The 26,529-nt window shown below is 33.8% G+C and overlaps 1 protein-coding gene across 1 annotated transcript in view; it reads left to right on the plus strand.

Annotated features, from left to right (window-relative positions):
- RYR2 (ryanodine receptor 2) overlaps positions 1-26,529 on the plus strand; it is a gene marked incomplete at both ends in the record, with an annotated part of 627,990 nt that overhangs the window by 530,379 nt on the left and 71,082 nt on the right. The window contains 7 exon segments of the mRNA XM_084254295.1: positions 3,832-3,982; positions 3,985-4,001; positions 7,215-7,327; positions 9,815-9,911; positions 11,698-11,801; positions 13,291-13,342; positions 21,566-21,619. Of these exon segments, the coding sequence (XP_084110421.1) occupies positions 3,832-3,982; positions 3,985-4,001; positions 7,215-7,327; positions 9,815-9,911; positions 11,698-11,801; positions 13,291-13,342; positions 21,566-21,619 (588 nt within the window).

Raw genomic sequence — 26,529 nt, forward strand, 5'->3', positions numbered from 1 at the left:
AAGCAGTTTTTGTAATCCAGTGAGCATTTACTACTATACAGAGATGTTTTAACAATAACATATAAATTATTCATTTATTTATATAATCAGCTATGTGATAAAGTCTAGCAATTTATTTTGATTCAGTCCCTTTTGGAGATTTTTTTAATTATGAAAACTGCCAAATGTCAGAGTAGTGGCTACAGTATAATATGTGCCTTTTTGAGTATTAGAATGCTTCTTTCCAAAGATCCAAACCATATTCTTTTTCTTTTAACACTTTGTAATATAATATGATGAAGGTGTGGCACATCTGTATGATATTCATAATGCACAGGCATTTATTTAGAGCAAATATCATATGCACAGGGGTATGGGCTCCCTCATACATTTAGTGATAACTTTCTTAGAGTAGGACATTAATTCCTATTAGAGCATGATTTCTTTACAAATAACAAACAGATGCTGGACATTTAAAAACAATATTCAGAAAGCCTCCAGCTGAACCTTTAGTGAAGAGTTCATGTTATGTATGTAGTTGTTTGAGGGGATCATGAACCCCTGAAAGGGATCCTCAAAAGACCCAGGACAAACTTTGAAAATCATTGTCTAAGACAACCACGAAAGAGTACAGACACGAACTGTTCACTTCCCCTTACAAAGGGATTTATGCCGGGACCTCCCTGGTGGTGCAGGTGTTTGAGCACCACACTGTGAAGCTGTCTGCAGCTTCTGCAGTGACCGTTTGATCCCGGCCTGCCCGAGAGAATCCCACATGACGAAGCAGACCTCTCCTATCTCACCCGCTGCTCCCCTCAGCAGTGTATTTCGTCAGTCTGCCTGTTCTGTTCCCTGCTCTGTCTCTGGCGAATCCTCTCACCCTTCCTTTCATCAGCCCTGTACCCCAGTCTTGTACGCTAAATAAATAAATGTTTAAAAAAAAAGGGGGGATTTATGCCACTTTGGGGAAATAGTCAAATAAAGAAGGTTATGTTTTGAATAAGCAGAAAGATATTTTTCCATTATATTCTAGAAGTTACTTGTAGGAACACTCTGGACAATTTATGTTCTGTATTGGGGAGTTGGGAAGAAAAAGGAGAATAGAAAAGGAAACACATTTATAATCAATATTTCACCTCCACATAAATGAGACCTTAAAATAAAAGGTAAATGAATATATATTGTTTTGACTTTTCACTCTATACATTTTTGATGCTAGGAGCTTAAGCATGCATATTATGACTATTGTCACAGTCTTGCATAAATCAAGTCTTTTATTCCCAGTCCCTCCTTGAATACATGTCTTGCAATGGTAGGACTGGTAATCCTGGGAACTGGAGTAATTTTATATTAGAGAGAGTAAAAGTTTTGACAAATAAAAGTAAGAATGTATATTAAAAGCTAGCAGTACCAAACAATCCTCAGATGAAAAATAGTATATAGAAAAAAGCACTTTGTTTTATCAAAGGGTAAACGGTGTTGACAAGTCTATGTTTAAAGCTCTATCTCTCTGCCTATAAATGAAAATTATTTTTGACATTTTGAACTGTGCTTTTTAGGCTAGGAGTTGAGAAGCTTTAGATATTGTTCATTTGTTTTTGCTTCATCACACTCATTACAACTTCATTATTAATGGACTTACGCTTTCCGTGTGTTCTCCCCTCACCTGTGTTTATACAATTACACACACAGTGATCTACTGTTTTGCAGACATGAAGCTAGGCTAGTGGTTCACAAACTTTTTGGCCACAGAAACCCTTTACATTCTTAAAAAATATTAAAGATCCATAAATAAATTTATTGAGGAACCCAAAAGAGCCCTTGTTTCTGTGAATTATATTCATTGATATTTATCATGTTAGAAATTAAAACTGAGACTTTAAAACTGAGAAAGATTCCAAAATGTTCATATAATTCACATAGAATAATAATAGGCCAGCCATCACATTATCACACAATAACATTTTGTGAAAAAAAAAATGTTTTCCAAAAGAAAATGAAAATCTTGAGAAGTGTCGTTCTACATTTTGTCATGTCTGCTTCTGCCTTGAATCTGTTATACCCCCTCCTACAAGAAGCTAGATATAAACCTAGGTTCTTTACTCAGCACATTTAGGTTTGTGCTACTTCACAGACCATGGCCTTTGCCCCTGTTCAGATGACTATGACACTGGTGCCAGATAGGGGTGCTGGGTAGAAAAGGAGCCAGAGCATCAGGACACCAAGTTCATCTCCAGTGAGCATTCAAACTTCCTGCAGTGCTGCAGAGATCTGAGTTAAGTGGTGAGGATCCACAGAGGTTACCTCCTTTGGCCAATTCCTTGATCAAAATGTCTTATACATCCCACACCAGCTTACACCTGTAAGCTATGGTGGCGCTAAAGAGATAGTCCTGGGTGGGGACTATAGTTGAGAAAGGGCCACAAGCCAGGAATTGCTCTCTCTGCTTTTCAGCTACAGAACCTGACCCTAGGGTGCTCACTCTTGTTATTAATATCAGGTACTTTAAAGTTCTGGTGAGTGAGGGATTAACTTGTCTCGGTTTTTGCCCTAGGTTGGGGTAAGGCAGGTATTTTGTATCAGAGCCATAGGCTGAGCATATTAGCCTCATCTTTGAGAAGACCGAGGTGATCCTCTGGGGCTCTCTAGCTGATTTAGGCACCCACTCTTAAGTTCAGGAGCCTCAGTCTCAAGACAGTAATTATCCCTCTGCATCTTGATACAGTGGCTTGCCAGTGGTGCACTTTAGCATGTATGCCAACTCCATGCCCCTCCTTCTTCAGTGTGGGACCTGATTTTTAAAGCACTCTACATGGTTGTGTGTCCTGAGGGGCTCTATAGAGCAGCCACCTCTCCCTCTCTTGGATTATACTGTCCCAGGATTTCTTTAAACTGTTTAATTACAGTTTTCCTATTTCTTCCCACCACACTGTTGCTCCTGATGTATGTCCCTAGCCATCATTTTATCTGTCAGGGATTGTTGGCTTTGTTTTGTTGTGATCTGGTTATAAATATGTGGAGGAGGGGACTCCCAGACATCTTCACTCTACTGTGATCTGAAGGATTCCTTGAGAGGAGTCTTAATGTAGATTTAAGTGGAAGGAGAAATATAAGGGAATGGCTTTGCCCACTTTTAATGATACAGTTATGTCTTTGAAGTAACATATTCTATTCCTTGTAAAGATGCACTTATTTGTTTTTATGATTTATAATAGTCTTTTTTACAAACATGCAGACCTCAGTTATATCTTTCACGTAAGAAATTTGACAGCATTAAAAGGCAAATTATATAGACTGCTTTAAGAATCTGATCTTTTACTCATTGATTTATATTAATTAATACCTTGATTTTAATGGTACTGGGCTCTGTTGTAGGGTTTCTATATATTTAGATAAATGTGGTTATATACCATTGCCTATAAAATCATTTGTAGATTTTGCAGTGTTTGACTGTGAAAGAAGAGAAAAGTATAGGCTTTTGCCTATTTCCTTTCCATGATCATCTCCAATTCATCTTTAAATCCTATTTAAAACTTGACTTATTTAGGGATATTCCCCAATCACCAACACAGCAGATTAAATTTCAGGTAATTTTTATTTCTTTTTAGCAGTTCTCATCAAAATTGTGAATATTTGCTTAATGTTATTTTCTCCAGTAGATGATACATTTCATGAGTACAGGATGTTTCTCAGTCTTAATCTCTGCAGTGTTTCCGCACTATGCTTTGCTCAATAAATTCTTGTACATGGATTCCACAAGTCAGTCTGCTATGGTCTATCTATCTATCTATCTTCTATCTATCTATCTATCTATCTATCTTTTATTGATTGATTGATTGATTGATTCTACAGCTGGAAGATCCTGCTATTAGATGGCAAATGGCTCTCTACAAAGACTTACCAAACAGGACTGAAGACACTTCAGACCCTGAGAAGACAGTAGAAAGAGTATTGGATATAGCAAATGTGCTTTTTCATCTTGAACAGGTTAGATTTTGTGTTGATTCAATCATATTTGCTTTAACCATGTGAAACTGAATAAAAAATATGTGTTTTAATTTGTTAACTGTGGCCCAAAAAACACGTTCAAGCATATTCCTTTACAATAACATATAACTTAGGGGCCTCCCTAATGGCATAGGTGTTAAGTCTTAGCACTTATCAAGCTATTGCCAGCCACTGCAGCATGAGTTCAATCCCCGGCCAGGGAGCTAACAGACATGGTGCAGCAGACCTCTCCTGTCTCACTCGCTACTCCCCTCAGCAGTGTATGTCAGTGGATCTGCCTGTTCTGCTCCCCACTCTGTCTCTGATGAATCCTCTCACTTTCCTACACCTCTGGCCTGCACCCCAGTTCTTTTATGCATAAATAAATCTTTAAAAAATAAATATATAAGTTAGAAGTGCCTAACATCTAATGTAAAATTTCCAAGCTTATAAATGATACAGCAACATATGATAATGTATCTTGGATGATCAAGTCTTTTATTTTGTTGTCTTTTTCAAAGAATTTCTAAAATTACACAGATAATTAGCATATGCTATATTTTAAATATTTCTAACAAAAATTTAAGGAGTCACATTTGATTTAATATTCTATGCTGATATCATTTTATTACTGCTTGTATCATATTTATGATGTTTGACATACTATCCTTCAGTGGTTTAATTTTGAATTTTTTGTTACTTGCTTAAACTTTACTTTTACTAGAGATACTTTTGAGCTAACTTTTTTCATGATCAGTGATAAATTATACTTAGAGAACAATGCATTTATATTAATATTAATAGATTTTATATAATTTTTCGGTTGTATCCCATTTTAAGCAACAAAACTCACTGTACATTTGCTTTTCTTATTCATTACCTATGCTCAAAATTCCCAAACTAATAGTATGTGAGACATTATGAGTTGGTGGGTTGTTGTTTTATGCAGAATATATTAGCATAGCAATAGTAAAGATTTTTCTTTGATGCCTTTTTTTATTATCTAAAAACTTGACTATAAATTCTCTCTGAATCATAACTTCTTCAATGCCATGCAAATATTACCACACACAATGAGATTAAGGAAGGATACTCTTATACCATATGGCCATCAGCATGTATTTAATTATATAACAGTATAATATTATTAATGTATTTTGGAATAATATAACATTATTTAGTAAATCTAATATTTCCCTAAATAGTTCCACAATATTTTCATGAAATGTAAGAGAAATATGAATTATGATCAAACAACAGATGGCAAAATTTGAGGTAATGAAATTTTAAATGATTTAAATAACATCATCGTTTTGTTTCCAGAATTATAAACATACTTAAGAAAATTATTAAATGTTAATTAAATGGCTACTGGAGAACCATTTCTGGCAGTATTAACCATAAATTTTTACTTTTTCTTAGTTTTCATACACTTACCTGTTTGTTTAAATAAATTTTAGAAACATTAAATGGAATCTAATTGTGATTCATATATTATATATTTATAAATGTATTTAAGCCTGATGAATGATGTCATTTATAAAGTAATGACATTTATTTTACTTAGTACTCATTCATTACATGAACACTTATTGAGTGAACTCCCTTACGCAGCATCATACTTTATAGTTTCTGGGAACTGAATTCTGTTCCTGTGCTCACGTAGCTCATGCTATTGTAGAGAATGTGGACACATAGTAGATAAATTAAACTTCACTTAATTTATCTCAAATATCAGTGACCTTTGTAAATGTATATTTTAACTGTACATCTGGTAGTTTTTCTGTTGAGTGGAATCTGTCTCCTTTGACAAGCTAATACATCAAAGTCTAGCCAGCCTAATACATCAGCATATCCAGCCACTTAAATAGTGACTAGCCACAGCGTGGAATTCACCTTAGGATCACAGATCTTACTCATGTATTTACTTGATTTTTAGGAAAGCTCACAGTTTAAGTTCTTTTCTGTGTAATAAAATGTTCTATAAATTGGTGTACTCGGTCATTGCAGGGCCCTTTACCCTGTTCACTACTATATTGCTTAAGTTTTTAGTTTTGTTTATTGACTCGCCCATGCTGATCAGAATGCCGAATTTCCATAATAAGCTACCCTTTTCATTTTTGCTCTCAAAATGGAACTATGGATTATGCTGGGTGTTGTTGAACAACACTAACGTTAATTCTATGTTCACCTACAATGTTAAATCTCAACAATGCCTTTCTTTGCTTAACACAATCATCAGGAAGAAAATGGAAATGAATAGTTGTCAAAGTATTTATTGATTCTATGAAGAGAAGAGACAACTGAAATAAGTGCTTTCAAATTTTCAAGTTGCTTCATTCAATTTTTAAACCATCATAATACATTAATTCTTAATGTGTATTCCAGGCTTTATTGCATTCATGTTTTAGTCCTTTACTGCAAAGAGTAAATTTAGTTTTACTTTTTAGCTAATATAAAATTTTTATTTCTTCCAGAAATCTACATATATGTACCGGAGCTTTTACGGTCTGGGAAGTACAGTGCTCAATTGCCTAGAGTTATTAATTAATTTAGAATTGCATTCTGTTTTTTTATTATTCTCTAACACTTTTAATTAATCTCTTTTTCCCTCTTAGACTTCCAATACTATTGGCTAAATAAATAGCTTGCTTGCATCATTTACTGCAATGTTTGAGTTCTCTCTATTTAACAAAATGTTTAAATATTTTAACATTTTTGCAAGATTAAATTCGTTTACTCACTCCTAGTAATGTGTTCATGAAGCTTTGTCATCTTCTCTCTATCCTATTAAATTAAGGAAAAGTAGAATTTTCTCAAATTGTCTCCTTACTTGTTTTATGCTATAATTCCTATGATAAAATTAGTTAAAATGGAAACATAAATAAGAATAAGGTAATTTTTGTGTGGGTAGAAAATATGTTTAAGTATCATAAAACCTAAATTCTGAAAAGGATGCAAAACGATTCCATATTGGATGATTTTATTTATTTATTTTAGAAATGACATGGCTTCTAAAGTACACACTTGACAAGTATATTTCTACTAAAGAAAATATGTAACATTTGGAACTATTTCAAATTTAGCATGGGATAACTTTTAGGAAATGTGCTTTTCCATAATTTTAAGGTGCTTTGGGAATTGAAATTCCAAGTAATTTTATTCAAAAAGGCGCAGCTGTTTAATTCTATAATTTTGATAGTAGCTTGCAGTTTAAATGCTTATTTCTTTGTGTCTTTCTACTGCAGGTGGAACACCCTCAGAGATCTAAAAAGGCAGTGTGGCACAAACTGCTTTCTAAGCAGAGGAAAAGGGCAGTGGTGGCCTGCTTCCGAATGGCTCCTTTATATAATCTGCCAAGGTAAGAAATATTTTTCTATTTTTGTAATAGATAAAAGTTTTTTTTTTCCCCTAATAAGTGGTATAGCATCTACATTTAACAGGAGTACGATAATCTAGAAGAAGGGTGGAGAAGGTATATTGACTCTTCTGTGTAATGCTTGACTTTGTTTATCTATTTTGAGTATTCTCAGACAACCATGCCTGTTATTAGTTGTTTAATGACTTTTAAATCCTGAGGAAGATCTGCTCACATGCCAGGTAGGGCAGAGTAATTGGGGAGAAGCTCATTCTTTGGAGTCAGACTGTCTTGATTTGAATCCTGTATGCTAATGCCTGTAGGACATTGGTCAAGTTTCTTACCTAACTTTGATACCAGTTTCTCTTCTCTACCATTATAAGATTTGCCTCAACGTGTTGTTCAGCTTATTTAATGGTAAAAAAAAGAAAAAGAAAAACAAAACACTTCTGTTTTTTTCCTATTATGAGCTTTATACAGTGGCATCCTCCCCATGGCTGTTAAATGGCACTTACTGAGCTACATATCTTTTTTGGAACATCTCTGATCAAGCCATATCCATCCACTCCTTGAACATGAATGCTTCCTCCTACTTACTTTCCAGACATTTTACAAACTCCACTTGTACACATTCCTATAGTTTTGGGGTTATTTATCCCTCTGATTCAAACATTGACATTCTTTAAAATTTTGTTTAATTTGATGTCCTCAGTACCTAGAAATCTGACTTTCACCATATGCTTAATAAATAAGAGTTAAAAAAATACAAAAAATCTCCCACACCCCCCAAAATCACACCTTTCCCTTTTATCCAAAGAGTTGTATTTCCAGGGCCTCCCTGGTGTCACAAGGAGTTCAACACTGATGAAGCAATCTGAAACTCTGCAGCATGAATTCGGTCCCCGGCCAGCCAGGGAGCAACCCATGTGGTACAGCAGACCTCTCCTGTCTCGCCTGCTACTCCCCTCAGCAATGTATTTCACTCAGTCTGCCTGTTCTGCTCCCCAGTCTGTCTCTGGTGAATCCTCTCACCGCCCCCCCATCTCTGGTCTGTACAGCAGCTCTTGTATGCATAAATGAGTAAATCTTTAAAAAAAAAAAAGAGCTGTATCTCCAGTCATCTTGTTACACTCATTGAGTCTAAATTATATTAATTTTCCTCTCAAGCCTTATGCTACTTCTAAATTATGATGCAATTATGGTATCACCATATAATCAAATAGTGTACTAATCTTGAATTTAGTCTCATTCCTTTATTCCATTACAGTCATTCTCCAAATTTTACAGATTTTAATTTAAACAATTTCATATTCACATCCTTCTCTGCATTGAGACCACTTCAATTCATTTAATCATTCCTTCATATCAGTTTGAGGTAGCAGATTTCAAGCTAATGTCTATGATGTTAGAGAATGTATTGTTCTATTTTCTCTGATATCATTTTCAAAATTGTAACCCTTATTCCAGTGGTTTTCAAACCTGGTCCTTTAGGAAATACACCAAAAATATTTTAAAGAAATATCCAACTGTTGAATATCTGTTGAATCCAACTGTCTGTGTGAGTTTAACATGCGTTTTGTTTAAAAGCTACCTAGGTGGTTAACCCTATCGTTGTCAGGCCTCCCTCAAATGCATGAATTTATGGTGATTTCTAGCGGTTCTAACTCTTTTGTTATCATTGAAACTTCTCCCCAATTTTCAAAGTCCTTCATAAATCTAACTATATGTCTGATGATTCCTTTGCCACCTTTAATATCACTGAGCTCAACTTCCTACCTACAAAAGCTCCATCTCATTGTGATATTTATGATATTCTTTTATGATGTTTCCTTATTGTCCTGAATTTAATTCTTTTTTTATACTGGAATCTCAGCTACTTATTCTCTCTATAGTGAATTCTAATCTTTACTGATCTTCTTTCATTTCATAGATAACTATGTATCAGTTTTAATTGGATTTGATATTTGGAAATATACTCCCATAAAGTTCACATAATACTTCTTGTCTTGTAATCTTGAGGGCCTGTACCTAATGTTAACTCAAACACTGAGATAATTTTGATATTAATATCTATTATATTACTCATCAGAACTACTCATAAGATCTGCCATTTAATCAGCATCTAGCCGCTGTGCTTTACATACTTAATCTCATTTTTAAAAAGTCTCAAAAACTGAAGGGTAGATGGGGATATTCTGGTTTTATAAATGTTTAATATGAGAGTTGTAAAGTTGAATGACTTGACCAATGTTATAAAGCTTGAAAGTGTCTGGGCCGGGACTTAAATCCAAGTCAGTGTGTGATCTGAGAAACCTTGCTCTATCCACTATAATGTATTGCCTCTCCAATCAAAAGTAGGATGTTTTTTATTTTATTTTATTTTATTCTTTTGGTGTCCAGATAATCCAGTGCTAAAGCATTGCTGAATTCCCGTTCAATTTATTTTGCACAAAAAACAATCCTTTGTTTGAAAATGTGTTTATCTTTTAGGCATCGGGCTGTCAATCTCTTTCTTCAGGGATATGAAAAATCTTGGATTGAAACAGAAGAACATTACTTTGAAGATAAACTGATAGAAGACTTAGCAGTATGTTTTAATGGGGTTAGGTGGGATGATATTGGTGTGAGTAGTTACCATATAACATGGAGGGGAAAATACTAGGATAGTATATTGTTCTTAGGAAACAGTTCTCTATTGTTACAGCGTTCATTGTTTCGAAAAATCATTATCTCTTTTTACTTTGAAGAGACCACATCAGGCAACTCAGAATGTAATATGCTTGATAGCAGTTTATTATAAACTAAACATTGTTATTATTTTAAATTTTTCCTCAAAGCACTTTGAAGACCTCAAAGCCAGGATAGATTTACAAAAGGGTAACAGCAAAGAAATTATTCACCAGGAAAAAAAAAAGTTTCAGGTTAACAAAGCCAGTGAAAAGTAGCTGGTTTTAAAAGATATTCAGGGACCTCCCCTTGTGGCGCAGCAGTTGAGCGCTGGGCTGTGAAGCTGCCCGCAGCCTCTTTGGTGCCGGTTCAATCCCCGGCCAGACGGCGAGGGTCCCACATGGCGCACAGACCTCTCCTGCCGCACCTGCTGCCCACCCCCCCCAGCATTGTACTTCGTCCATCTGCCTGTTCTGTTCCCCGCTCTGGCTCTGGTGAATTCTCTCACCCTCCTGTGCTTCTGACTGTACCCAGTGCTTGTAAAAATAAATAAATAAATCTTGATATATATATATATATATATATATATATATATATTCAGGGTAGAGCATGGTAGAGTGGAGGAGCAAGAAGTCATGATAAAGAGAGGAGATAGAAAGTGGTCTATTCCTCCAGTCAGGCTCCTAGGCAGGCTTATATAATTGAGAGGAAACTTGGAGGGAGCCATTGTGTTAATTTTTTGTAAGTTATGAACATATTCAAAAAGTTGAGGAAAGCCACCTTCTCAGGAGAAGCATATGAGCATATAGTCCTACAGAACTTTGCAGACTCGTTAGAGATTTCATGATTCCCAAGTTAAAGACCTCTTCTCTAGAAGTTAATTTTTTTATACAAAGAGAGTATATTGAGTAAATCCAACTCAAAACTTATCCCAGATTACCCCCATATGTTTTAAATGAATTCAATCTCAAAATATTAGTTATCTTACAGAAATTTAACCAATCCCCACAACCTGCAACTTCAAACCCAGGGAAAAACATCATTGATGTAGAGAGAAAATCAGTCTTCATGAGTGAGTGAAACAATAGAGACACAGAACCCATGAAATCATTCAACAAAATGTCAGGGTTAATTCATTAGCTAATAGTAAAATCTTAGCTAATAGTATACTTTTTTAAAAGCTTTAAAAGTGACTGAAAATGAAAAAAAAAGAAAAGTGTTTCAGGCATTAACTCATTTACAGTTCTTTGCTTATCATTCTTGTGTAGACAGTGCTTGATTGTTTACATTACTATGTGAACTAAATTTTTATAGTTGGAGTGACTTAGCATTTTATTACAAATCTTTATAAATTGAGTCCTCCCTAAAGCTAAAATCTATTTAGCAAATAAGCTTTTAGTTATTTATCAATCTGATTATAAGAATAGCATTCAGGAATTTTAGATGATATAAGTCATCCTTGTCCATAGTGTTTTGAGTCAAATTATTAAATATTTTTATTTTTAAGCTGCATAATTTAGAATTGATAATATAACTAATAGACATACTTACACACATGTGCATGTGTAGCACATATAAAATATATACAGACATCACAGAAGGAAGAAGGACTTTCCTTTTTGTTATTCCTAGCCCTCATGTTACTCCTGGAAGTAATTGAACATTTCACTTAATTGAGAAAATTTATTTATTTAACTCTTTTGTAGAAACCTGGAGCCGAACCTCCAGAAGAAGATGAAGGCACTAAGAGAGTTGATCCACTACATCAGCTGATCCTTCTGTTTAGTCGAACGGCTTTGACAGAGAAATGGTATGGTTGGGAGGGTTCTTGTGAGACATAGGAAGACCAAATAAAGAACCTGATGTCTGACTGTTCTGTGTGTCACGTGTTCATGTTTCAGTTCCATCTTGATCTTGTTAGGAGAGAGAGTTGTTCTAAGATATGACCAGTCTGGCATATACCTATGGACCAACATACGTTCAATTCAAACAATAATGTCTACCAGTGAGCACTAGTTTTTTTTCTACCAACTTTATAATTAATTGATTTGAATCTTCTCAAACATTGATTTGTTCTCTTTATCGCAGTCTTTGTAAATAAAACAAATGAGTCCAAAACAAAGCTCAGTACCAAAATGTAGGGACATTAATGGTGGCTCAAAATTTCCTGGGTAAATTGTCTCCATTGTGTCTTAGGAAACCATAAGGAGGATGGTAAGCCATCATCTCAATGGAAAGCTTCTGTGAATTCAAGGACATTCTCCATTTTTCTTCGTTTCTACAATCTTATTCATAATAATTGAACAAAGCCACAAGGGACAGACCTCTATGGAGTTGAATAAGAAATGCACTCATATGCCAGATAATCAAAGTATGCTCAGCCTCTGCTCATCACGGGGTGGGCAGCACACAGAATGGCTCTATGGATAAGACATTTTGAAGGTTTTAAAAACTTTATCTGCTTCCCTGCCTTGTGAAAGAAGCCCACTTTGTCCCAGCAAAAGCTGGGAAATAATTTAATTATCGACCCATCTTCACATGAGTCTTCTGGTTTTGAAGAGTTCATTTGATCTCTATGCATGCCATGATAATGTACATTTCTCTCTCTTAGCTAATGTGATCCATCCTTCTCTCACTATTTCTCTCTCTCTTATTATTTCCTAACTAACAAAATCATCTCATCCCTAAGCATAGAGCAACTCTCTGTCTGGCATTGTCAGGTAATGAGGTATTTCTCATAAGTGAATTTTCCTTCTGGCTGAAGTTTAAGACTGTTATAACTTTGCAGATATTAGGTGTTTTTTTGATGTAAACCTATCTTCACAATGTAGTGGTTTCCATGCCTTTTAAAAAGAGATTAATAAACATTTTAACCTTTCTCATCTTTTAAGATTCATTATTACAACCTTTGTATATTTTAAAGCCTTTGGTAGCGTAATCCATTTGGGGAATCTTTCCATAAAATGTCAGCTAGCACTTCTGCTGGTAAAAACCACACCTTACTTAAATTTGCTTTCAACTTTTATAGCTTCAAGAAAAGAAAATTTATTTTGTGTATAAATCAAAAGATCTTTTATATTGTGAAATTTGAAGTTTCCCTCTGTGAGGGAAGGTGGGGCTGCATTTAGAAAGTCTGAGATCTTGGATTTCTGATTCTGTGATATTTCTGAATAATTGCCTAAGATTTGTGTGTATTTCATTTTTAAAAAGGCATACTTTTAGAAGACTAAAAGTTATTTTATTTTGCATGGTTAGCTTTCTACTTAAAAACTAATAGTGCTTTTTCTTGTTTTCCATAGCAAACTGGAGGAAGATTTTTTATATATGGCGTATGCAGATATTATGGCAAAGGTAAATAAATATCAATTTTTATTTTAATGTTTAATTTTAACGATGAAAAAATATTTTTCTTCTGACAAAAGTTGAGGATCTATGGAGTTCTGGATTAAAATAAAATATTGTTAAGTCTTAGAAATTTAATGAAGTTTCTACTTTTCTACTTTCCACTTGTTGCATTAATCCCTGCTCTAACTTCCTTCATTTCCCACTTTAATGTTTTTTGTGGGGAGCTCACCAGTTTTCCAAGCATTCATTCATTTCACAAACATTCACTGAGCACCAAGATATTGGAGATAGTATTTTAAATAAAAAAGAAATGCACATGCATACCTTCTCTGAGTTTACTATCTGGTGGAAAAGACAAAATTTCAGCCTTGATTAAAAAAAAAAAAAAAAAACTCTGATAAGTTCAATGGTCCTGGAACTATTAGGGGCATTGGGAACAGGTTGTAGGGCACAGTTAGGCTTCATTTGATTTGAAGAAATCACTGAATGTTGTATGATGAGTTAACCATATGAAAATACTAGCAATTAGTATTTACTGTTGAGTTTATTTCATTTATACCTTGCAACAAGAGGATGAATGAGGGATTGAGTGTAAATCAGGGTTTCTCTAAGGCTTCTGATTTGGGCAACTGGGTAGACATAAGATGTTTATATCCGCAACTCAGTATCTCAGATAAGTCTCATAAATATAGATGTGGCATGTGTCAGCATTAGAAGATAATTAAAGTCTTAGGAGTGTGTCACCCAGACAGAGAAGGTAAGGAGAGAGGAGAGGTCCTAGGGTTGCACTCTAAACACATGGATGTTTAAGAAATGGCTAGAATCAGTGGAGTCCTTTAAGAAAAGGCAGGAGAATTCTGAAATGGGAGCTTGTGCTCAAAAACATGGTTTCTGCTGAGAGGTTGAACAGGTTAGGATTGAAAAATCTCTAGGATTTATTACATAGGACCATATTGAGAACAATTTCAGAGAATTATGATAAGGGGATCTTGGTGGTACAGGTGCTATATTATGGAGAAGTAAAGATACACATGTGAGGAGATGTGGTGTAAATATTTATATCTTGAGAAGATTCAATAGGAAGCAAAATATTTAAATTAATAAATACGTAGCTGGAAATGTAAGGTTAAGGGGCATTAACATATATTTTTTGCAATTTGTTGAAAGTTTTTTAAGAGAGATTTAGATCCTGATAAGAATGAATTAATAGAATAGGCACCAGGATAATTTTAATTTGTGATGTGAGGACTCACGTAGCTGGGAGCAGGGGAGAAGACAGGATTAGGAATATAAGACAAAAGTCATGGCTTTCCAACTTTATTTTAAACCATAAACCACAGTAAAAAATATATTTACCCAATACTCATAGAAACATAAAAATGGATACCTTGAAAGAACCTTCTATTCTGTTTAAAAAAAAAAAATTAGGTCATGACTCATTAAATAGATTTCGCTCCTAATTATTAGGCTGAAAACCATAGTTTAAAAAAAAATACAGGTTTAAAGATGAAAAAGGAAGACTGGTTCCTCCCTGTGAAAACTGGCATGGGATATTGACAAGAAGTTAAAATAGAATTCCCAAGCAGTGTAGAAAGCTTGATTTAGATTACGGTCTCTTAATTTGTAGCTGTACCAATCGTCTTGGTGTGTGAATCTTCTCTAACAGTTCTCAGAATCAAATGCAAGTTCAGAGGAGGTAGGAAGCTTGATTCATCAAAGACAAGGATTTTTGCTAGAATGCTGCTCAAGGACAGTGGAAAGTGGTTCTGTATATTGCTAAGAGAGTCACCGAGTCATTGGACCATGGATTCTAAATATGAGAAATGAGGAAAAGAGGAAAGAGGAGCTAAAAAGTAAGGAAATTGTACAGGAATCCATGCACTGTTGTCCTCTGCAGTTGAAGGACCTGTGAAAAAGGGGGCTCAAAGGTAGAAGTTCCTGGTTAGAAATCAGGATATTCCAGATTGTTAAAGTTCACCCTGTGACTGTAGCCCCCAAAATCACCATATTTGCTGTGGTTGTGTTCTGAAGCTAAAGCAAATCCTTGATAGATGGTAAAATATATGATAATGTTTGTTTGCTCTCAAGATTTTACCCTTCATAATTAAATTATCTTATTCCTTTTATTGTTAAAAAAATAATTCATGGTCCAGCCTATTCTGTTCTGCTAGTGCTCTAATTTCTCAGTAAGTGCCATCCAGAAATTAATTGAACGCAGTATGTAAGTCCACACTGAGACAGTATCTCACTTATTCTGCCTTAATGTCCTACACATTTACAATAAATTGTAAGAATTAATTAATTTTTTGGTGGCCAGATCACATTTTTATTTTCTCATCTACTTACCCATCAACCTAAATTTCAGATAATTTAAGAATTTCTATTGAATTTTATCTCACATACCTGTATTTTGATAGCCGTTAAATGATTCACGTAGAACATCATCCTTTCTCTAAAGTCAAACCATTGTCCCAAATCAAAATATTTTAAAAGTTCATCTCTGCCTCCCAGTACTAAGTATTTCTCTCCATTTATTTCAATTGCAAAGCTTAATAAAATGTGCTTTCTTCTGTGTTTATTTAAGTTGCTATTTTTGGTAAATTATATAAGTTGTTTCTGGAGGCTGCCTTTCTTCATCTTGAAAATAGTCTGAAACTTTCTCTTGACCTTCATAGATTCTCGGAGTTTGCTAGCAGCTACTTCATATTCAAATATGATTGTTTTTGCTTTCACTCTTGACACTTGAACTCAATTTAAGAAAATTATAACTGCATGTCTTCCTTTACCATTGCAGGACCTTTTGAGGTCATCATTTTTATCTTAATGAGGTTTTCATTTTTAAGTTTAATTATCTTTAACCATCGGAGCACAGCATTGAGTTAATATTTGCTCTGGACTCATGATGTAGTCTTATCATTGATCTATTAGCAGACTCCTTTCATAAGTAAGTTACTATGTCATTGATAATAAAATAGAAACTGCCCACAAAAGCACCACTCTTGGGCCTCCCCTGGTGGCACAGGCAGTTGAGCGCAGCGTTGTGAAGCTCTCTGCAGCCTCTGCAGCGCCGGTTCAATCCCGGCTGGCTGGCAAGGGTCTCACATGGCGTGGGAGACCTCTTCTGTCTCGTCCCCTGCTCCCCTCAGCAGTGTATTTCAGTCAGTCTGCCTGTTCTGTTCCCCGCTCTGTCTCTGGTGAATCCTCTCACCCTCCCACGAATCTGGCTTGTACTCCGGTTCTTGTGTAAATAAATAAATAAAAATCTTTAAAAACAAGCACCACTCTCAAGAAAAATTAAAACCTTGATAATAACTTACATGTTATATGATTGTTCCATTAACCCATATCTGCCTTTCCACACAAAGAAGACATCACCTTGAATCCTGTGTTCAAGATTCCCTGGTTTTTGTAGAGTGTTCACTTATTGTATATATTTAATAGATATATAGTATGGATACATACATAATTATATATATTTAATTTATTTTTAATTATTTTTATCTTTTAAGAGGACAATATCTTGTGTGTAATCTTTTGGCTCTTACATTTTTCACTTAATAATGTTGCTTATGTTTTATACCAACATTTGTGAGCTTTTTATTCTTAAATTCTGTTTATTTTCATCTTTTGATCTTTGCGTTCATTCACACATAGTTTTAATTATTTTCTTTCCTTAAGGTAACATTGGTTTACACATTATCTATGATTTATAGGATCTCCTGCTTCAGGTGTTGTTACCCCACCACACTTGCCACCAAAACACCCATACTCCACCATAGTCCATTGTACCCCTCCCCATTAACCCTTCCCCTTTGCATAATCTCCTTGCTCTTTATTTTACTATTACATTCCACTATACAACACCATAGTTTATCCATTTGCTTGTTGTTGATAGTCCTTTGTGTTGTATACCCCTCTCCTGCTAATGTGAAAAGGACTTGAAATGCTTATTTTTTTATGTAAGATAGAATTTCTATAAGTGAACATTTGGTCCCAGTCTTTTCATATTTTACACTTGAATTGTTTTCTTTAAAATTAATGAAATACATCACAAACCAACAAGCTTTAACACCCAGACATTAAAACAAAATCCTTTATTCTGCTTTTACCCATTTTTCTTTCTTGAAAATACTAAAGTGAAAACTTTAAGCCCCACAACATGACAGCAAATGTAAGGCAGTTTTGAAAAGTATTTATGCTCCACTAAAAATGGTTCCAAAGAGATTTTTTAAAATTAAGCAGTGAGTAGACATCTGTGTACCCTGATTAGAACTACCAGTTCCCTGGTTATTCAAATAGGATTCACATTGCAGAAGCTCAGCAAATGTTGACATCCACACATACAGACAAGGGAGAAGAGGGTTTCTGAAGCACCACTCTCCCAGGCCGCTTCTTCGGTATGAAGTGTGTTGTCTTTACCTGGTTTTCTCCCAAGGGGACAGGGAGTCTTTCCACACACCATACATCAGCTGGGATTAGCCTCATAATTGATGAAAAACAGCTCTAATCACTAGTAATTAGGGAACTTTTATTTATTTGAAAGAGGATTTTCCTTTGAAGGGAACTTTTCTGCAACACCAAGCAAATCTCTTTGGTAAATTACAATTGATATTGACAACACTGTAACTCATCTACTTAGTTTTTGGACATGCCTATTCTTGTTCATACCTTCTGTTCTGAGTCAAGTACCATAGCATTATGAGCATTCAACTTAAGGATAAAATGCCAAATTGTTTTCTAAAGTTGTTGCATCAAATTGCATTGTTGGCAGCCATGCTTAAGAGTGATTCATATGAGCCAGGTTTTTCCCAATATTTGATATGCTTTATCAATTTTTGTGAATCAAAGGACTCTAAAATGGTGTTTCATTGGGGTCTTAATTTCCATTTCTTTGACTGGGTAATTTTTTGGGTTTTTTTTTTTTAGTTTTTTTTTAACATTTATCATTTTTTACATTTTTAGACAATATTTGCTCCCCAACCCCCTTAGATTGAGGCCCCATAGAATTTCCTTCCCCAAGGCACCCGTGCACCATCACCACAGTCCCCTGTGCTCCTCCCTCCCTCCCTCTCACCCCTCTCTCTCCTCCTCCCTTGTAGTATGTCTCTGGTTTATAATTGTCTGTTTTTGCTTTGTTGTGTTTTGTACTGTGTTTTTTTTTTTTTTTATACTGATGTCTTATTTGGTTCCCCTATTCCTGTTATAAGTGAAACCATCCAATATTTTTCTTTTTCCTTCTGGCTTATTTCACTGAGCATAATTCCTTCTAGCTCCATCCACATTGCTGTGAATGGCATGAGTTTATCTTTTTTGATTGCTGGATAATATTCCATTGTGTATATATACCCCATCTTCTTGATCCAGTGACTGGATAATTTTTATATTCAAAAATCACTTCTCTTTGGCAGTTAAGTCAGAAGTACAGAGCTGACAGCCATTCTGCAGTTTCTCTTAGTATTGCAGCATCTGCCCTTAGTCATGCATGTCACTGCTTCTTGTTCTTGCTTTGCCTACACTTTGAAGTCATCCTGATAAATCTTCGTATTTTACAAGCAACACTTTTTACTAAACCTGAGATGATTTTTGTTTCTGTCTACTTTCCCCACTCTCTATTTCCATCATGTATTCCAGATCTTTTAAAATATTTATCAGAGAATCCCACTGTATCCACGTTAGTTTGTTGTTGCCACTCCATTTTTTCCTCATCATTGCTGCTCAAGGTTAATTCTCAGAATGTCTCTTTACTTCCCACCATCCCTCCTGAATATCTGAAGCTGACTCATTCTAATGAGAGTTTTAATTTAAAGAGTTTAAGCAATGGAACTGTGGGGAAATATCTAGAAAAATGTCATCATAAATTACCTTTCAATAATGTTTCATTCTTTTGAGTTTCTGACTAAGAAAACCTTGTCCTCCTTCTTCTTCATTGAATTATTTAAGATATGCATTCAGTTAGTCCCCGTATCCCATTCATTTTGGATAAAATTGTAAAATTCCAGGATCACTTTCTTAAAAGATTTGTCTTCTCCTCCTCCATTTGCTCTCAGTCAGATTTCAAAGTATACTAAGTTTCTGTCTATACTTCCTTAGTCTTTTAGGGAGTTACACAAATTAAGGCAACTTAAGAATATATGGAATATACTTGTCTTTGTAGAATAAAATTTCCAAGGTGAAGCAAGGTGAAGTGCCCAATTTTCTATTATATATTCTCATTGCCGGTTTTGACCTGGATATCTGAATGATCTGAACGTTGTCTATTTTAATTCTATTTTTCCTTCTGAATTCTCTATCTCATGTTTCTGCCCCTTCATGGTTGGATTTTATTCACTTTTCCCTTCTTGACATTTGATTTTGTTCTTCCTTGCCTAGAACTTACTATTTTTGGAGTAGAAAGCTAAATTTTGTGCTTCAGGAACATCTAATAGTACTTCTTATTTATTCAGAATTATCATATATATTACATGGATTCAGTTTGCTTGCTAATGAAAAATGTTTTTCCTATGCCTAAAAATACTTGTGTTTCTGTCCAGTACATTAAGAAGTTGTTAGAAATCTACTGTAGTTTTCTTGAAGCCCCAGAATACCCTTATGCCAATCATTAAAATTTAGTTTGAGTTTGATGAATTGTGTCAGATAGAGACTCCAAATAGATTCAGTATTAATAAAAATCACAAGTTTTAACCTTACCAGAAGCAAATCCTATAAATTCTTAGGAAATTTAAAAAGTCTATTATTTTATTTAAACATTTTTTTTGTTAAAAATGTTTGTGAGCTTAAGCTTTAACTGCTTTATACAAAGGCAAACATAACATTCAATGAATTTCATAGCTTAAGTCCCATAATTATAACCCAAAATGACAATATTTTCAAATATACTTTTCATATCACCTCTTTTCCTCCCTAATATTTCTGGAGGTAATAAAACTTACCTAGGATACAATGTACTTGATAAAAATTTAAAACTTTATATACTTAAGAGACATATTAATGTTCTAATTTGCTTAAGTAGTAACCATGCTTGTCATCTGATAGAATCCCTATACTTTTCCCTCCTAGTTACTAATGCTGAAGAAAATAAGCATTAAATAGGTATTCTTAAGGAGCAGAAAACTCAAAAGTCCTTGTATTTGTCATTAAATTTGCAATAATTATGGAGAACCTCAGATTTACCTTCTACATATGTGTTGCTACAGTTATCATGGCTACTTTTTAAACAATTCCTGGTTAGCTGATGCTATAGGAGTCAAGACATTAACACATAGAAGGAAATTTCCTGTATACTAAATAAAGAGTTGTCATCTTTGCTTTTGTGGTGAAACGTGCTATTTAACACATTTCTACATGGTAAAATTGTCACAGATCTGTGTCCCCTTTATTTTTCCTTTGAACACCATGCTCATATTTTTTATTATTCAAATTGGAAAGGACAATGCTCAGTACATATTCGTAGAATGAACAAAGGAATGTGACAAACCTTTTAGTATTTATAGTTGAGTAGATGGAATGGTTACATTTTGTGCCTCTGCCCCAGATGCACTTTATCTCCACACTCAAAGTATGGCATGTCATCGAACTGAGAGTATTTTTCTGATTTGTGACTTACCTCTAACCACTTGCCTCTATGTGCTTCACTGATACATTGAGTGCTTACCACACATGAGACATTCTTAGAAGGGTTGGAACACAGACAGTGGTCAACTGTAGGCTTCTTCCTACCACAGATAGTGGTTTATGACCAACTTTCTTTGGTCAACATTGTACTCCTAACTCCAATCCACAAAAAAATTGTAGCCATTGAGATTTGTGGAAAGCTTTCTGTTTTTTTGATACTTATTCCTAAATGGCAATTTATACACATTAATTCATGTTACCCTCTTAAGAACGCTGGTACTGTTTTTCTTACTTTTTTCCATCTTCAATATGAGGAAATAGAGACCAGAAATATAAAGGAACTCTTCCTAGGCTAAACAACTAAATAACTAATAATTGGCAGTGACTTAACTGGGTACTTTTTTTGTAAAAACATACTCATATTTTCATTTATGTCATGAATTCATTCATCATGTTGTCTAAATTTATTGTATTTAGTATATTCTATATATTTAGACAATGTTGATGATAAAGTAATACAAATAATTTGGTATTCTATGCTGAATTCTTTTGTGTTTTCTGCCTCAGCATATATATTCTAATCCTGTTGACATTTTTTTAAATTTTTACATGTATCAGAGTTGTCATGATGAGGAAGATGATGATGGTGAAGAAGAAGTGAAGAGTTTTGAAGTAAGATGGCTCTTTCTAAATTTGTGTTTTTTCTACTTTAAAGCATTGTTTCATAGCTTACAAGTGACATTTATGTTTATTGCTTCATGGCTTATTGCAGCTTATTGTGTCAAGGAACTGCATGTCAGAAGCTGGATGGACAAATCTGAGTCCTAACATTTGCTGAAGTTAAGATCAAGGAACATAGAATAGTTAATAATCAAATAAAACCCATATGTTCAGAATGAGTGTTCCTGAGAATCCTCAGAGATGAGATTGTTTCAAATAGTTCTCATCTCTATAAATGTTGTCACCTGAAATTTCCAACAGATATGTGAGGAAAATATGTATTGAAGCATAACAGCAAGTGTTTTATTTAAACCTTTGGCTTGAGATTTTATTATGTATTCAAGAAGTATTAAAGATCTGGCCTTTCTTATCTTCTGCCCTATTAGGTCACTCATTCCCTGTACATATGTAGGTGGTGGCACTCCATGCAGTTTGCTTGCATGAGGTAGGAGTGCATATATTCCTAGGACTTTGTGCTATTTTATGATTTTTTTTTCTCAAATGTGCTCAGCTTTTAAGTATTTATATCACTGAAATACTGTTCAATGTAAATTAGCCAGGAGGAAAGTAAATATAATTCCCCTACCCTTTGTTTAGATTATACTTTTGTTTTTTTTATAAGGAAAACTAGTTGTTTCTAACTACAATCCTCCTTATTAATTACTTAATTTACTTATTTTTATTTATTTGGATTTTTCAAAAGGAAATTAAGTGGAGGGAATAGGTTAGATTAGACTATCTTTTTTTTTAATTAATTTACATGTATAGACTCTGAACTAGAAGTCTGAATTATAGTAGAAATCAGCAGTTAGTTTTCAATTAGAATGGGCCCACAAAAGAGTTTTGATGAAGAAGGCTCATAGGGTAGCACCCCTTTCAGTAATAATTTGATATAAGTGCTCTGCAACATTGAAACCGGAGTGTAAAAATTATAAAAACACATGAATTTGAAAAAAACCTATGACTGTTGCTGGCTGAAAAAAATACCATAAGATTAATTTCCCTTATGATATTTTCTTTTCTAATGTATGTATATTCTGTTCTCCAATCCATCTTCATTGATAAGAAATGGTAAAGTAGAATGAGCTATAAACAGATAATACTGTTTTTCTGAAGTGCACACCATTTGTAGTCTATCAGTTGTCCTCAGAGCAATTGTTTATTGCTATTTTGCTTCTTGTCCTCATCCTTCCTTAAGGTCACAGGATCCCAACGAAGCAAGGTAAAACTATATATATGTGTGTATTTGTCTGGGTCTGAGTTTCAGTTTCTTGTGACATTTACCTTTGTTAGACCCAACATCTTGGATTCTTTTGTAATAAAAGGTCTTGAAATTGTTCTACAAGTTTGTAGCTCTCATGCAAATGATCTTTTCAGCATCTCTTCCTTCACACAGGTTTATGCTTCTTGCAATTCATGTGACTCATAACTTGAAATGTTGTCCTACATGTTACCTTTGAGTTACACACTGTTCTGGGATTAAAAATTTCAACCCTTTAGGTGATGAACTTAGCTAGGGACTTTTCAGTGCAACATTCTGACTTCATCACCCTGGTTTTGTTTGTTTGTTTTTTGTATTAGTCTCATTACTTGAAATGACACTGGTAAATGTCATTGCTGGTAAAATGAGAAAGGAATCTACTTTCCTGTTGTGCAAGTAATACCTTTGAGTTGTAACTGGAGATTGTCTTCCATGATATCAATGCTGATATCAGCTTTTCATTTACATAGAGATGAAGTTTATAGGGAAGAACTAGATGATTATTTCTATCACTTAATAATTTGAATGGCTAGATATTTGAAAAATGCTAACAAAACATTTGATCTAGAATTACAGAAACTGTACTCTGATATGAACCCTGTTAAGCTTATATTTTATTTTCATGAACTGTTTAGTAGTAAAATTGATCAGAAACATCAGTAAGAAAATGCCCTTAATGACTAATTTTTTTAAAAAAAGAAAAAGCTTTAAAATCTGCAAATATAAATTATTCTTATTTACTTTCATAAAAACAGTGAAATATTTGCTTTTAAAAGGAATTTACAATGTCATAAAGAATCAAACTAAAAAAAGGCTGTTATATTTAACTCACTATTATATTTTGAGGAAACTATTGATCTTTTGTCACAACCCTTATACGTTTTAAAATCTGTGTTCATGCAGAGGGTATCAGGTATAGGTCCATTGGGATTATACACACTCATACATACACATCTATGTATGCATGAATATGTATGTATATAAAATGGTTAATGCATACAGTGGACATACCAGTTGTATATTATTGGCTTAAACAATAGATAATAATTGACATGCTCCTAATTTGACAGATTTTTTACTTTAATCACTAGTTATCTCATGGGAAATTCCTATAAATTGTTGAGGATTGAAATCATGAAGAGACTTCCTAAGATCAATCAAAGATTTGACATCTGAGATAACATCAAATATCATGCCCCAAATGTATGCTGATATGAATGAGTTGAAGGTAGATAAGGCAAGTCAGGATAAGAAGACATTGTTGGTTAAGAAAACTATTTTCCATGCATACATTGTACAAAAATGAAAAATTATGTAAGAATTATATAAAATAAAATATTAATTAAAAATAAAAATAAAACAAAATAAATTTATAAGATCCTCATGATGAAAGAGACATACGGAAAATGTAGTTACCTCAAAGTTGTTGTCAATGCTTGAGTTACTCAGCAAACAATAAAACCTGGGCATAGAAAAACAAAAACAAAAAAAGAAAATGATTTTCTTTTGAAAGAGAATTGTGATTTCAGAAATAGGGTCAAGTTTGATGACAGTCAAAAGCTTCCATATTCAGAAAAGAAGTCTGGGAATGAACAATAGTGGAATCTTTGCATCTGGAATCTAGGATTCAGGTCAGACTTAAGACATGGAATCAAGCAAGATACAGAGGATAGGTTACCTTTGGACTTAGAATGGCCGGCAAGAAATTCATACAATAGTGAAACCTAGCAATTGATCACCCAAAAGGGATGTGAACTAGCAGATATAACTATACCAGCAGGAGACAGGATTTTAAAGTTGTCATTATTTGCCACATATTTATAGTATAACTTCATAGAGAGGATTTGGGAATTTTCACTTCCTAACCTGTTGATTCAAAATCTTCATGTGATTTGGGACAATAATTCATTATTTGTGCCTAATTTTGTAGCATGTGACTATTTGCAAAATATGTACCTATGTGAGTAGGTAATATAAACTCTTAAGTAAAAGTTGAAACTTACATACAGTCTATGGTTGACTCTAATAATTACAAAAAAACACTGAAAAATGTGACAGCAGAACTGGATTGTTACTTAATCTTTACTAATTTAGTAATGTACCAGACTTCTTACATTGAGATGTCTGGTTATTTAATGTCATTTAGATACAGTCTAATAGTGGAATTTTTCATCTAAGTTATAATGAATCTGAAAGGTGATTTGGTAGTTCAATAATTACTAAAATAAGTTATGTTAAATAAAATGGTGACTGTGTTAGTTCCAAATAAAATAATTGAATTTTATTCTATGACTGAGTATTATTTTATGTACTTTCTACTTACATTATCTGTAGAGTATTCAACAAACATATTAAGAAGAAAAAAGTAGATGTTAACATAGTAGCATTATACTTTATTCATGACGAATAAAGTAAAACTCAAGAAACATGGCAAATTGATAGCTTTATTGCATATTTGGTTTAATATGTAATTTTTTTTTAGATTTGAGCCTTCTTCAATATTATAGCTATAAAAAAGAATAGTTAAACCCTGTACAGAAGCCAGTGTTAATTGAAAGTTAATATTTTTAGCAGTTATTTTAAATGCTGCTTACTGCATTTGTGCTTTAGTTAGCTTTGCCTTTTTTCCTATGCCAAAGGAAATAATAATAGTAACAAATAAATAATAATAATGTTTCAAGTCAAATAACTATTTTTCTGAGCATGATCAGGGAATTTTTTTTTTAACCTAGATCAATACAGAGCTTTGGTAGTAGACCATATTTAAGCTATGGTTTTGCAAAATATACAGATATGTTCTTCAGATAGTTGCTTTTTCTATTGCTATTCTCTAAAATCTGAGGACACTACATTAAGTGATATCAATGAAAGCATTTCTATAGAATATTAAGGAACTATAATATAGATTTATTACTTACTGAAAAACTTAATGACAGTGAAACTTAAGTAAGATAGAAAAATGAGGCATTAACATGTCTGGTAAATTATCTTTCTTAAATATTAGGCAAGTTGTACCATCGTTGGCAAATAACCAATTTCTAATTCACAGATGAATTCTCTAAAGAGTCCCTGGGGTCCCCTTATTTTGAACATTGATTAAAGAAAATTTCTGTGTCTTTAATACTAGATATGCATGTAGCAAGCTGATGTTCTACAATAAAAACTTAGAAGACTAACATATGCACTCCTGGATGGGCCTCTGGCTAACCAAAATAACATAAAACTTGAAAATGTACTCAGACAAATCATACCCAACTCATTACAAATTATGCACCATTAAGCAAGGAAGAAGCAATTTAGGTTCAAAATGTCTTAAGGACTGATGTTATATAGCTCTACCCAGTGGTAAAAGCACTTTGTCTGGGCCTCAATCTAATGTTGAATAATACTCTATTTTTTGGTAATTCTGTAAGCAAGATGTACCTTCTCTAATAACTACATAATTTGATCTTTGAATGGGCTTATTCAGTTTTGTTCATAGAAATACAGTTATAAATTAGAATGGCTTCCTGAATCATACCAAAAAGTTTCCTTAAATATAAAACAACGGATGTAGACCATTGAAACAATTATCCATTTTATCAAAAAAAAAAAATTTGCA

Source organism: Talpa europaea (assembly GCF_964194135.1).
Source record: "Talpa europaea genome assembly, chromosome: 14".
NCBI classification, from domain to species: domain Eukaryota; kingdom Metazoa; phylum Chordata; class Mammalia; order Eulipotyphla; family Talpidae; genus Talpa; species Talpa europaea.